A 13,163-nucleotide genomic window follows, 5' to 3' on the forward strand; every position below is an offset into this window, starting at 1 on the left:
CAGGCTGTCTAGATCTCACATGAGAAGGAAGGTACTCTGGGTAGCAATATGAGAAGCAGGACTAAAATGTGAATAGATACAGTCTCCAGACAGCAGAGTGTCAACCAGAGTACACCCCTCCCTTGCCTGCATGTGGCCCTAGAGAGAGTCATGATGCCTACATGTCTCATTTATTCAATCGCCCCCAAGATGAAGGGAGGAAGGAAATCAAGGCTGGAAGCATGGCAGTGACCCTGCAGCATGTATGCTCTCCCTGAGCCCAGTTTTCCAGGCAGGTGTGAGTATTAGTGGGCTGTTAATGACCAAGCTCATGGGCCTGGGTTTGGGAGGTAACATAAGAGCCAAATATTGTACTCCCATCTCTGTTTGGGGCTCTAAATAAAGCCATTGTCATATTGCGGCTACGGGGCAAAGGGACAGGAGTTCCGTTCCCAGGCTGGGTACAAGGCCTTGAGAGTGGGGCATAAAGAGTAAGACTTGAGTGGGGAGGAGACAAGGCTAAAACCTAGAGGGTAAACAAGACTCAGGCCATCTTCTTGTCTATAAGCATAATTCCCAAAGGCTGGAGGGGTAGCTTAGTGGTAGAGCTCTTGGCTAGCATGTCCGTTCTCCAGCACCACACAAAATAAGTGACCGAGAGATAGATAAAGCAACTACCACTACAGAAAGCATGACCATATGTAAGTTACTTTTTTTTTTTTTATGTGTTTTGGGGGTAAGTAATAAACATGTTGATCTGTGCCCCAGGATACTGGTAGGGTACTATACTTATACATGTGTTTATATATGTATATGTGTACATGCAACCATATATGTGTGTATTAGTGTGTGTATATGTTATTTAGTCTTCTAAATTTTATTCTAAGTTTTATTATTTTCATTGACCTGGTTTGTTAAAAATGAAGGTACGTACCCTGAGTTCTACTCACTTTGCTTTTATCAGTTTCTTCCTGTGTGATGACTACTTTGACTTTTCTGTGTTTCAGAGTTCATGAGATTTATAGTTAGTTCATGTTCTATCTCCTCTGCACACAGGGACATTGTCAAGTCTTTCTCTGGTGACGTTGCCACTCTACCTCCCTGTTTGGGTTTGACAAACATCTTTGTCACTGGCTCTGAGGGCTCAATAGTTTATCTCGTTTTGTTTTAATTATGTTGACTGTTGACAGCATGCTAATTGGGGGTTATCAATCTGTAGTCTTTGAATTTTATTGGCTCATCAGTCTCGATGTTCATGGGTTGTGTTTTGCTTTGTTTTTGCTATCTTACTTTATTTCCATTCCGATTTGTGTGTGTGTGTGTGTGTGCTTTTTCTAATTTTCCTTTCTAAGCCTGAGTCCTATAAATTATTTTCTTAGGTATTCTGTTATAGTGATGAAGTCTGACCAGTGACTAAGGCTTTGTGTAATGGATTAGATGTCGTTTTCTCTGACCCTTTACATTTTAAGGATGAGATCCTGCAGCCTGAGGTTGGGTGTCACAGGTGGACAGGAAATAAAAGGCAAAAACAAGAATACAGAGAATCTGTCCTGACTCCTGTACAGTGCTCTTTTTATGCCTTGGGGCAGTGACACAAAAGTCCCCTGCCCTGCCCCTCTCTCTAGGGTGGCTAGCTCCAGATGCTCTGAAAGCGGACGTAAACCCACAGCATCACAGCCTAGCAATGTCTGCGCACTTACATGCACTGATGCCTGCAAACATCTCAGCAAAACGAGGGTCTCTCTCTTGGGAGAAGATTGCATCTGCCTTTTCCACAGACTTCCCTGCCTCGTGAACACCGGCCGGTAGGTTGGGGACAGGAACCTGTTGGCACATAAAACACAATGGCAATCTACACATAAGGCACAGACGGGTACTTTCCAAGAGTCACGCGCTATCCCCCCACACAGTCCCTCTGCGTGGAATAGCATTTCAAGGCTTGACCATTCTTACAAGGTTGGGAGCTTATCCAGGAAGCTCAAGAGCACCTGGGTTGGAAAATGAGAACTAAGAGTTACAGGAAGAACGCCAGAGTCATGGTGACTACTTTCTTGGAGATTTAAAAAAAAAAAAAAAAAAGAACCAACCTACTATAAAGGTCAGGGAAAGAACCTGAAGGTCAGTTACTGACCCAGGTCAGTTTCTCTGCTGGACAGCTGTCAGGAGCAGGGACAACGAAAGGAAGAGAGAAGAGGGACTCGTGCAGATGGGAGAAGGAAAGGAGAGACACAAAGCTGGACAGGAAGAGACACATTGAAGCAGAAAAGGGGCAAAGGTGAGAGAGAGAGAGAGAGAGAGAGAGAGAGAGAGAGAGAGAGAGAGAGAGAGAGAGATGGCTAGGAAGCCAGAGAACCCACACACACAGCCTGCTCTTGCTGGCTTCTGTGCCTGTCAGATTGGGGCCCACACTGCAATTTCCTTCTGTCCCCTAGCGATGTTCGGGTGCTGACTGATCATGGCTCAGCACCCTCTTTGGCTCCTTGTGGCTCCCTTCAGGAAGGAGGAGCCACAGCAGGACACCAGAGGCTGAACACCATTAGCATCCCGGAGAGTCCAGTGGATGGAGCAGAGTGCCTTGGAATGAGGGGAGGGGGGTCAAGTTCTGTGGAGGGAGTTTAGTTCTCAGGCCTCTGAGTGCCAAAGAGAAAAGGATTCCCCCGAAACTCACCTGAGATAAGTCATACGATGACAGCCCATCTCGCTGGTGTACCTCTAGTTCTGCCTGCTGCTGCTGAAGCTGCCTGTGAAACAAGAAGTCAACACAGGTGTGAGGAACAGAAAGGTGAGGGAGAGGCAATGGGGCTGAGGCAGAAATCGCCGCTCCTCAAAGTCAAAGCTCGATGGGTCGCCAAGGGGCTTTCCACTTTTATTTCACTCCAACTCCTGCATTTCAGATTTCGGCTTCGACTGTTGGAAAGGTAAAGTAAAGTACATGTGTATGTCCTGGTGTAGGTGCATGAAGAGACTAGATGTTGACACCAGGAGTTTTTCCTCAGTTGTTTTCTGCTTTATTCTTTGAGACAGGATCCTTCATCGAGTCCAGAGCTCACTGATTGGGCTAGATTGGCTTGCCAGTGAATTCCAGGCATATCCACCTGTCTCCACGCCAGGAGTTCCAGGGTTATGCTTAGCTGTTTACATGGATGCTGCCGGGGGATCCGAACTCAGGCTGTCATGCTTCTACTGCACTTTATCCACTGAGCCATCTCCTCAGCCTTCAAATTTTATTTCTGAGGTGCCATTCATCTTGGACTGGCCTAGACCTCTTGATCCTCCTGCCTCAGCTCTCCAGTTCAAGGAGGATGGACAGGCACCACCATACCTGGCTCAGACACTAAGCTTCATCAAATGACTTTGTTTTATGCAGGGTAAAACAACACAGCGCTAAAACTGTTTTAAAAGACAAAATTCAGGAAAGCTGTCGGGTAGGCAGTGAGCAAAGCTGCCGGTTGTAGTGCCTGCCATGGGGGTGGGCATCTTCTCATTCCTGCCTCAGACCGAATTTTCATGGTGGTTACTTCACCCAAACGCTAAACTCTGGAGTCCAAGGCTGCAGGTAGGTCAGAGATGTTCTGCTATGGCAGAGCAGGATCTGACTTCAGGGTGGACTCCAGTGTGCTTGGCTCCTCCTCCCCTGCCAGGCTTTTCTCTTGGGGGCTGGGGAAGCAAAGGGCTGAGAGAGAAAGCTGGTGCCTCAAGTTTTAAAGTAGGAAGACTGGGTTGCTTTCAGGGAACAGTGAAGCCCATACCGCAGATGCCACAGAGAGGGTAGACTGTGAGGTCCTCAGGCCTGGATGCCCCAGTGAAGAGCCAGCTGCTCTGGAATCCAACCCAGAGCCCATTCAGTGAACTATGCCAAGGCAAAGAAACCAGCCATACTCAAGTCATGCCCTGATGACTCAGAACCCCCAGGTTCCTGCTCTGGTGGAGCTGGGTCTCCAGGGAAGGACAGAGGAGAAGAGTGAGGTTCTCAGGCAGTGAAGGATCTGACCTTTTCCTGTGGTTACAAGAGCTCAGGAAGAAAAGCAAGGATGGAATCAAAACAAATGGAGATTTCAAAAGATGTAGACAGAGGGCTAGGATGTAGCAGAGTTGGGAGGGAGCTTGTCTAGTGTGCATGAAACTGGGCATTCAATTCACTTCCCAGCATCGCATAGAGGTAGTCAGGCGGGCCTATGTCTGCAATCCCAGCACTAGGGATGTGGAGGCAGAAGAACAGGTAGTTCAAGGTTATATTCAAGGCCAGCATGGGCAATATGTGACCCTTCTTTAAAAAAAAAAAAATCAATATAAGCATAACTATAGAAGAAGCATCCTGGCCTTGTTCTTACTCCATTATCTGCTGTTTCCTGTTCTCTGCATCTTGGGGAAGCACAATGGCTCAATGGCAGGCTGCTAATATCTGAACGGAAGACAGATCACCAGTACTTGGCCAACATTTTACATCTTTACAATATAAGACTATCAATTATCACATAAAGGAGAGACGAGGCTCAGCAAGTTCAAGTGGTGTTCCAAATAGAACGTGGCACAGAAGGGATTCAAATACAATTCTGCAGGGCTGTGGACTTTGTACTCTTCCCCTCTGCCCAGTGCAGAATAAACACCTTCTATATCCCCGGCCCCCTGGGGGACTCTGGACACCTGGCATTGACTTGATTAGGGCAGGGAATGGCATGACCCTCCATCTGTTCAGAGAAACTGCCCCTTGGCCTTGTGGGTTGGCTCAACAGTGGCCTGGTGAAGGTGTCCATTACCTGAGAGGTCACCAAGGCCTCTACTGGAGGACAGGAGCAAATGTGTTAAGAGTCCTAGGCAACACCTGCAGCTCTGGTTCTCAGATTCTCTGAAAAAAAGGAGAGGCAGAGACCAAGAGCTCCTTGGGTTTGGAGCTGATACCTGGGAGGGTCTTGGCCCCTCACTGGCTGAAAGGTGCCCGGCTCACAGAAAGGCATGTGAGGATGGTGCCTTTGCTTATAGACCTCACACAAGGCTGCCTCCTGGGCACACCCCGGCAGGCCCTGGGGGCTATAATTTGCATTCTAAATTCTTCAGAGATCTCACACAACCTGTCTCCTTTAGCATCTATCCATTCTCTTCACCTTCCATCTACTACCAAGCAGGTGACTACTACTACCTATCACTGAGTATGTCTGCTCATTGACAGGTTGGACTTTGGGCAAGATGAGGCTTTAAGAAGCCGTGTCTGTACTCATGCATATGGACGCATACATTTTCACCCATACATGTACACACACATGGGTGCACACATGTACATCAAGAATGTGTGTCATGAAAAACCTGAGACAACCTCAGACTAGTGCAATTTAAATAACAGAGGCTTGGCCTCAGGGTAACTGCAGGACACTCCCCTGAAGAGAGGTGGGGAATGAAGCTCCAAGAACCAGGTCGGGCAAATATGAAAAGATGGACATGACAGGCACTCAGTCCGCCCACGACTGGTCTCTCAGAGTATCAAATCCCAAACACCAAGACCTGGCACAGCTCAGAGATGTGCACCCAATGTGTTGCATCAGTCTGTTTTTCTGGGCTTCCATCTGTGTGGAAGGAACAGGAAGAAGTCAGAGGTGACAAAGAGCCTTTTCAGCAGCTTAGCACAAATGCTAAACATCCAGTGCTTGCTTAACTTCTTCAGGAAGTTGCTTTTGGATGCTCTCAGCTGAAGGCTACTGAGCTAGCAACTCCTGTTCCACCCCCACCCCGCATTGGGTGGTACAGGGCATTGGAGGATCTTTCCTTAACTAGCTGGCCTACTGCTGACAATTCAAGGAAGGGCTGGTCTATTCACACTTGTGGTCAGCACCGCCCTCTACCGTCCACAGTGAGCTTTTCAGCCTTGCCACTGAACACCTGGCTTAGAAAAAGTGATGCTCAGCTCCAGCTGCTGCAGGCGTGTGTGGGGCTGGGGTAGGGGTGGGTTGTTCTGATTCACTCAAGAAGCTTCCAGGATGGTCCACCCCTGTACAAAGTATTTCTGTTTTTCTGTCTTATCAACACTGCCTGAATTTCAGAAAAGGAGGCCAACCTTCTTAGCCAGGGCCTGGCTTGCAAAGGACTTTGCTTTCAGGCCTTACGTCAGGGTTGCCACCTCGGGGTGTTCCCCAGGACCTGGGGGACTAGTTTATCCACTTCTTCCTCTGCATCTGCCCATTGTCTTCTGTTTCCTGTCAGCCTCTACCCAGGTGCTTATGGTTTTGAAGCCCAAGCCTTTGGCTTCCTGGGACCAGGTTCTCCCTTAAAAACAAGAGCCATGTCGGGTCATAATGATCAGGGCGTATGTATTTCATTAGCCGTGACCAAACATGTGACTCTGACAGCAGAAGGTTAACAAAGACTGAAAGAGAATAGTGGTGAAAGACTTGAAGGTGCCAAAACTGCCCCCAACAAGGATCTTCAGTCAGCTCTTATCCAAACGGAGAAAGCGGCTGGGTGCCCAGCGGAGATTCAGGACTGTTACTGTAGATAGGGTGGCTCTGACGTGCTATACAAGTAGCTTCACCAGCGGGGAGGACTTAAGTTGGCACTGAGGCACAGATGACACCCTCAAAGCCCAGGGAAGAGCCTTGTTCCCAGGGAGTAGGTAGCCTTAGAGCCCCTGCTGTGCACAGGCCTGTGTACACAACCACATGCTGCGAAGGAACAAAGAGGGAAGAGGGACAGAGAGGAGGTGGCTTTCCCTAAGATCCAAAGGTGGAAGATTCTAGAATAGTGTCCAGGACTCTGAGTTGTTGGTATGTTTGTCTATTTTCATGACTTTGTGGCTACACAGCCTGAATTAGCAGATGTGAGGCTATATTGGGAAATATAAGCTTAGGGGCCGATGTCTGGCATACACAGGTACTAATCAGGTCAGGGTTGGCACTGTCCTTCTTGGCTCTCTTCTGCCAAGGACCTGGCAGCCCCAGCTTGCGAGCACCTGTGAAGCCTCCTTATAGCTCTCTATACCATGAACACAGCAGCAACCAGGGTGCCCCAAGCATCTGGTTCTACTTTCATTTCTCAACCTTTCTTATTTTCATCAGACCTATGATCAGATAAGAACGTGGCACCCTTGGGTGTCTCTCTGGTCCCTGGGCAAAGGATACTCTTAACTTGACTGAAACCTCAAGACATAGAAAAAAGATGAGAAAGGTTCACCTTTTGCCCAAATTTGTTCTGTACCATTTATAGGTTTGACCAGCAGGTGGGGTAGAAGAAGAATCCAGTTGTATCAAGTATCCAAGGAGAGAGAAGATGCCTAGATTGAGAGCTGGTCCAAGAGACAGTTGAGGGAGGAATACTTGGGAGCAAGATGGCATACTACTGGCAGCTGTTGGGCTAGTGTGAGGCTGCAAGGGACTGGGACAAGCTGAATGGCAGCAAGTGGCTCAGCAAGGCCAGGTGGGAAGGGATCCTCTCTGATGGAGGGGTATGGCAGGTCTTTAGAAGGACCCCCTGGTGACAGGAGATTGGGACAAGAAGGCCATGGGCTCAGGCCCAGCCCTGACTGAACCTGGGAAATGGAGGTTGAGAGTTCCAGTGACCATGAGTGGTGAACACAAAGGCACTCTTCAGTAATGCCTGTCTCATTCCACATCCTTTGTCACTCAAGGCATAGCTACTCACTGGGGCACAAGACACCACTGTCCCTAACCATGGCATCAAGCTTAGCAACACATATAAAATGATGGCTGTTTCCTCTCATGGATGTGTGGATGGTGTAGCTGCCTCTTGCTGCCACAGCTTAGAATCCCATGACCTTCCTCTAGTATGTTGCTAGCCCAGAGAAGGAACAGAGTCAAGATGGTTTCCCTTGAATGCGCCTCACTTTCACAGCACAGTAAAGTCAAGTTACAGCAAACGGAGAACCAGGTAGACCTCTGTGACTTCCAGGCCAGCCTTATCTACATAGTGTATTTTAGGTTAGCCAGGGCTACAACATGGGAGACTGTCTTAAAAAAAAAAAAAAAAAAAAAAAGAAGCCTCAAAATAATGTAACGGAAGCATCTAATATTGGATTTCATCTGTATTTCCTCCATGTTTGATCTGAAGGGACATGACCTGCCCACAGCCATGCTCACGAGGGCAGGCACTGTGCCCACACAGATCTAAGCTTAACTCCAGAAGGGGGGGGGGGGGGGGGGCACGGCCTGGGGAGATGACACAGCAAAGCTTGACAAGCTGTGTTTCATTCCCCAGCACGCATGTGAACAATCCCGGCTCGGCGGTGTTCACGTGAGCCCTGGGAAGCAGAGTCAGAGCCTAGCTCCAGGTTCAGTGAAAGACTCCGTCGCAAAACGTAAAAGGTGGACCAACTGAGGAGGACTTCAGTGTCAGCCTCCAGCTTTCACACACACACGCACACACACACACACACACAACAAGGAGGGACTGTGTCCCAGAAGAGGAAGTGAAGGGTAAGAAAGGAAGTGACACTTAACTCGAGGTCACCAAACCAGGAACTGGCAGGACTAGGATGAAAACTCAGGTCAAACTGGCAATTCCATGGGTATGGAAAGTGCACAAAAGGCAGGGGTCCTTTACTCGGAGCAGCAAGGGGGAGATTCCAGGCTCGGGCGGTGTTGCTACAACAGGGTGCCTGACCTTGACCAGAGCTTCAAGAAGCCCAAGTCCACTTCTACCCACCACCTTCATCAGCAGGAGGAGCAGGAGACCTGGCATACTGGCTACCAAAACAAGATATTCAGGTGGGCACTGACAGAGCTCTTCTTGCTTGGCTCAGTGTCAGGAGGTAAAGACTGGAATGGAGACTGTGTTATCCTGACCTGAACATGGAACACTACAGTAGCAGGAACCCAGAGTCTCCCCTTTCTCGCTCCTTTGCCCTGTAGGGATTTCGGGCTGCAGCTAGAGCCTGTCGGGAGAAGGCAGCCTCACTCGACGCAGTTCGTATGAGACTCAATGTGATTAGTCAGCGGAAGAGGGGGCTGTGCACGTACTTGACATTGGTGTTGGTGCAGATGACATACTCGATCTCATCGGAGTAGGGGTTCTGGAAGGTGAAGCTGCTGGTACGGATCAACAGCCACTCCCGGTTCTTGGTGCGGAACCGATACATGACCGACAGCACTTGGCCTTTCAGCTTAACCACCTGCAAAAACATTTGGACAAGGAAGTCAGCAGGAGGCGGAAGAGGGAACAGCAAGGCAGTGTGGCCGGCTGCTGGAAAGGCCAGCCGGGCCTCAGAATGGGGAGCTGCTGCCAAATGGCAGTAAGTGGGGCTACGAGAGTAAGTGTGACAGGTAGCAGCTAAGTTCATACTTCCATCTGCTTCCCTCTGAGACAGGGAGGGCACTGCCCTTGGGTTACTCTGCCATCCCGTGTGAGAGACCAATAACAGTCAAGGTTTCTAATTTAGTGGCTACCAATCAGAGGGTGAGTACACAATAAGCACACAGTGCTGTGCACAGAGCAGCACCAACACCGAAGAGCTGGGTTTTTTGTTTGTTTGTTTTTCATTTTTGTCTTGGGTATTAGGGTGCTCTGGGGCTGAGTGAGCGTACTCTAAAGAATAAACTGTCTCACTGAGCTGTGCAGCTACAATGCATCACGCATTTATCCCTTAGATGGACTTAATTCACATAAAAGTTTTAACCTCTGTTTGACATTGTAAAATGGATTCAATAAACTCTCAGGAAGGAGGTAAAATAAAATGGTAAGTCTGCATGCATTATTTATTTGTAATGTATTGATGTGCCACTACTTTCATGTTGCAGTATGGTTTCCGGTGTGTACTTTCATGGACACCTGTATTATAGGCCAGCAAGGGTCTGGAAAGGTGGCTTCACTATTTACAGATGGCATTACCAGGATGCAAAGAAATTAATTAAGTTGTCCAAGACCAGACAGCTCTAGTGGCAAAGAAGGACAAGAACTGTGATCTTATGTCCAAGTTACAAGCTTATCTCTCTGACGACAGTTTGTTTTTTTCCTTTGTTCACTCACACAATAAAAAGATATACAAAGATACCCGCACACAGGCAGCTGGATGCATCCAGGTGTCGGTGTCATTGAAAGAAGTGGGAGATGGAGAAGCTATAGGAATGACTAACAGACCTAGCCTGGATGTGATTGTTGTCCCCAAGGACAACATAAGGCAAGCAGGCGTCTTCTTTGTAGGCACGCCCAGCCTCAGACACTGAGAATGCAGGCCTTCAGTCTTCCTGCATTTGACTGTAGATTGATCATTGACAAGAGGCAGGCAAGCCCTGACTCCTAACATCATTGCATTTGCAGCCTGCTTCCCAGTGGTAGTTTGCAGTCTCTACCATACTGTACACGGCCTGGGAGCATGGTGAGCCTCACCTCACACAGCCCAGGCCAGTGTCTGGAGCAGAGTAGCATCTACAGCACACCTCACAAGCCGGGCTACATATCCCTGCTCATCCCAGACAGGAGCAGAAGCAGCCAGGTAACTTCTTCCATGCTGCACCCTGGGGAAACCAGGCAGAGCACACTTCAGAGTATCAGATAGGACCCTCTTGGGGGAAATATTCGAGTGATTGAAAAAAAAAAAACAAAGAGGAATAAAGAAAGGAAGTTAGAGAAAGAAAAAAAAATCAGACAGAAAGCGGGAAGAGGGTGCAGACAGAAGGAGGCTGATTGGTGGCTGTGAGGTGAGTCTGGCCTACTCAGAGGATGCTGCCCTGTAGACATCTGGGCCCTGTCTTAGTCACTGTTAAATTGCTGTGGACAGACACCATGGGACTTGGTAAGGGACATGTAAGGGACTTGCTTACAGTGTCAGAGGCTCAGTCTATCATCACCAGGGCAGACAGCATGACAGCCAGCAGGCATGGGGCTAGAGAAGTAGCTGAGATCTGTATCCTGATCCACAACAGAGGGGTTGGGGGAGACAGGGAGAGGGGGAGGGAGATAGAGAAGGAGAGGGGGAGGAAGAGGACGAGGGAGAGAGACTGCTTGACTTAGGCTTTTGAAATTTCAAAGTCCACCCCCCCCCCATGGCATGCTTTCTCCAACAAGGCCACATCCATTTCAAAAGAGTCACACCTCCTAACCCTTCTCAAACAGTATCACTCCCTGATGACCAAGTATTCTAATGTATGAGGGTATTGGGGCCATTCTTACTCAAATCACCAACAGTGCCCTCACCAGGACCTGCCTCATCTCTCACAGGGACCGGAAGTCAAAGCCACATTCCCTCAGTCAAAGCCACATTCCCTCAGGTCAACAGGTTGAAGAGCTCCCTTGGTGCCTACGGTATATATAGATCCATGTCCTTTGTTCTGGATGTGCGTGTCTTCTGTTTCATGCAACAGAAAGAACTGAGAGGGTGTGAGAGTTTCACTGTGTTTCACAGACCAGCAGCAGACCCTACCTATGTACAAAGCTGGGCTATGGGGCTGTGGGTAGAGAACAGAGAATGGGGTGTGGGTGATGGGGGTGTGGGGGGCTGGGGTCAGCCCCGCCCCTTCAGCCCATGAGTCACCTCAGCAGTATAATGCACATGAGGAACATGAGCTTCGGAGCTGATAAGATACCTATCAAGGCTTTGCAACCACAGGTAGGGAAATGCATGGTCTGAGCCCTTGATTTACCAACCTTAACACCCTGTCTAGAGTCCCCACTGCCAAGGTGAATATTTTGTTCTAAAATATCTGTCACCCATAGGGGCTGGAGAGACATGCAAATAACCATAGCCCACAGAATCTGCTAGGAACGCATAACCAAATGTCAGAGGTCCACCAGAAGGGCTGGGAGTTGGGACCTATTGTTGAGGTCCTGACCTGAGTGAAGGATTCCAGAAGGGGAATGAAGTTGGGGTAGGAGCTGGAGGGTTGGCATGATGCTGGCAAATGAGATTGTTGGCCCTCCTCACAGAAAGCACAGCACAACAATTGTGTATAGGCCAGAGAGCCGAGAAGTGATGGGGGATTGAACTGTGAATGTAAGCAGGGCTGGTAATATGATCCAGGTCTAAGTCGAGAGTGACACGTCCCATTATGCTTCACTCACGTGTGGGGCTAGCAATACAAGAGACTGCAAAGATCATAAAACCTAGCTTAGCCTGTCTCTTTATGAAAACAGCTGTCATGGGCATCATCATCGTTGCTACCGTCGTCACTGTTACAGCATTTCCCATTGCCTTAATCATCATCATAATTACTGTCTTAATGTTCTATTGCTGTGAAGAGATACTCTAACCCTGGCAACTTATAAAGGAAAACAGTTCATTGGGCTGCCTTATAGTTCATTATCATCATGTCATGGAACATGGGGGCATGCAGGCAGATATGGGAGAGTTCTAGCTTTGGATCCGTAGGCAGCAGGCATAGAGAGAGATCCTGGGCCTGGCTTGAGCATTGGAAACCCCAAAGCCCACCCCCAGTGACATACTTCCTCCATATGGTCACGCCTCCTAATCCCTGTCAAACAGCACTACTGCCTAAAGACCAAGCATTCAAATCTATGACCCTATGGGGGCTATTCTTACTCAAACCACCACACATACGGTCACCATTATCACCCTCACCACCATCACCACTATAGCAACCACTACCATCACAATCATTGTCATCATCATCACACTAATTACCATCACCACACAATCATTGTTATTACCATCATGACATCACAATTACCAACACAATAATTACTATACCTACCATCACTAGCATCATAATTATTACTATTAGCATTACCACCATTACTGTCACCATCATCACTTTGACAATCACTACTAACACCGTTATCACCACAATTATTACAATTACCATCATCGTCACTATCAAAATTACTACCGTTATCACCATCATAATGACTCATAATTATCAGTCAAAGCCCTTAGTATCATGATCATCAATATCATCATAGTCATTACCATAATTATCACTATTACCACCATCATCAACATTATTGAAGACCATCAACCATCATCATCATCATCATCATCACCTGCCACCCATCCTGTCCTGGATCATAACAACAAGACTAGGACCTTCAGCGCCTCCCCCCCCCCATTTCTCCTGGGCTCCACTCTATTCTGTGTCACATTTGTCTATGTAAACTACATATGCCACAAGAACTCAGCAGGTTTGAAAAGAAAAAGGAATTGGACAGCTCATCTCACTCTAGTAGCCAGCATCAATAACTTATACTGAGGCAGGCTACCTCATCCCTTAAAGAAAGGGAAACCAAGGCTG

The 13,163-nt window shown here is 48.2% G+C and overlaps 1 protein-coding gene across 1 annotated transcript in view; it reads right to left on the bottom strand.

Moving 5' to 3' along the window:
* Arnt2 (aryl hydrocarbon receptor nuclear translocator 2) overlaps positions 1 to 13,163 on the bottom strand; it is a 152,159-nt gene that overhangs the window by 15,892 nt on the left and 123,104 nt on the right. The window contains exons 12-14 of the mRNA XM_051148863.1: positions 8,940 to 9,091; positions 2,648 to 2,720; positions 1,680 to 1,803 (exon numbers count right to left, since the gene is read on the bottom strand). Of these exons, the coding sequence (XP_051004820.1) occupies positions 1,680 to 1,803; positions 2,648 to 2,720; positions 8,940 to 9,091 (349 nt within the window). The remainder of the gene's footprint in view (positions 1 to 1,679; positions 1,804 to 2,647; positions 2,721 to 8,939; positions 9,092 to 13,163) is intronic.

Source organism: Acomys russatus, chromosome 7, assembly GCF_903995435.1.
Source record: "Acomys russatus chromosome 7, mAcoRus1.1, whole genome shotgun sequence".
Lineage (NCBI taxonomy): Eukaryota > Metazoa > Chordata > Mammalia > Rodentia > Muridae > Acomys > Acomys russatus.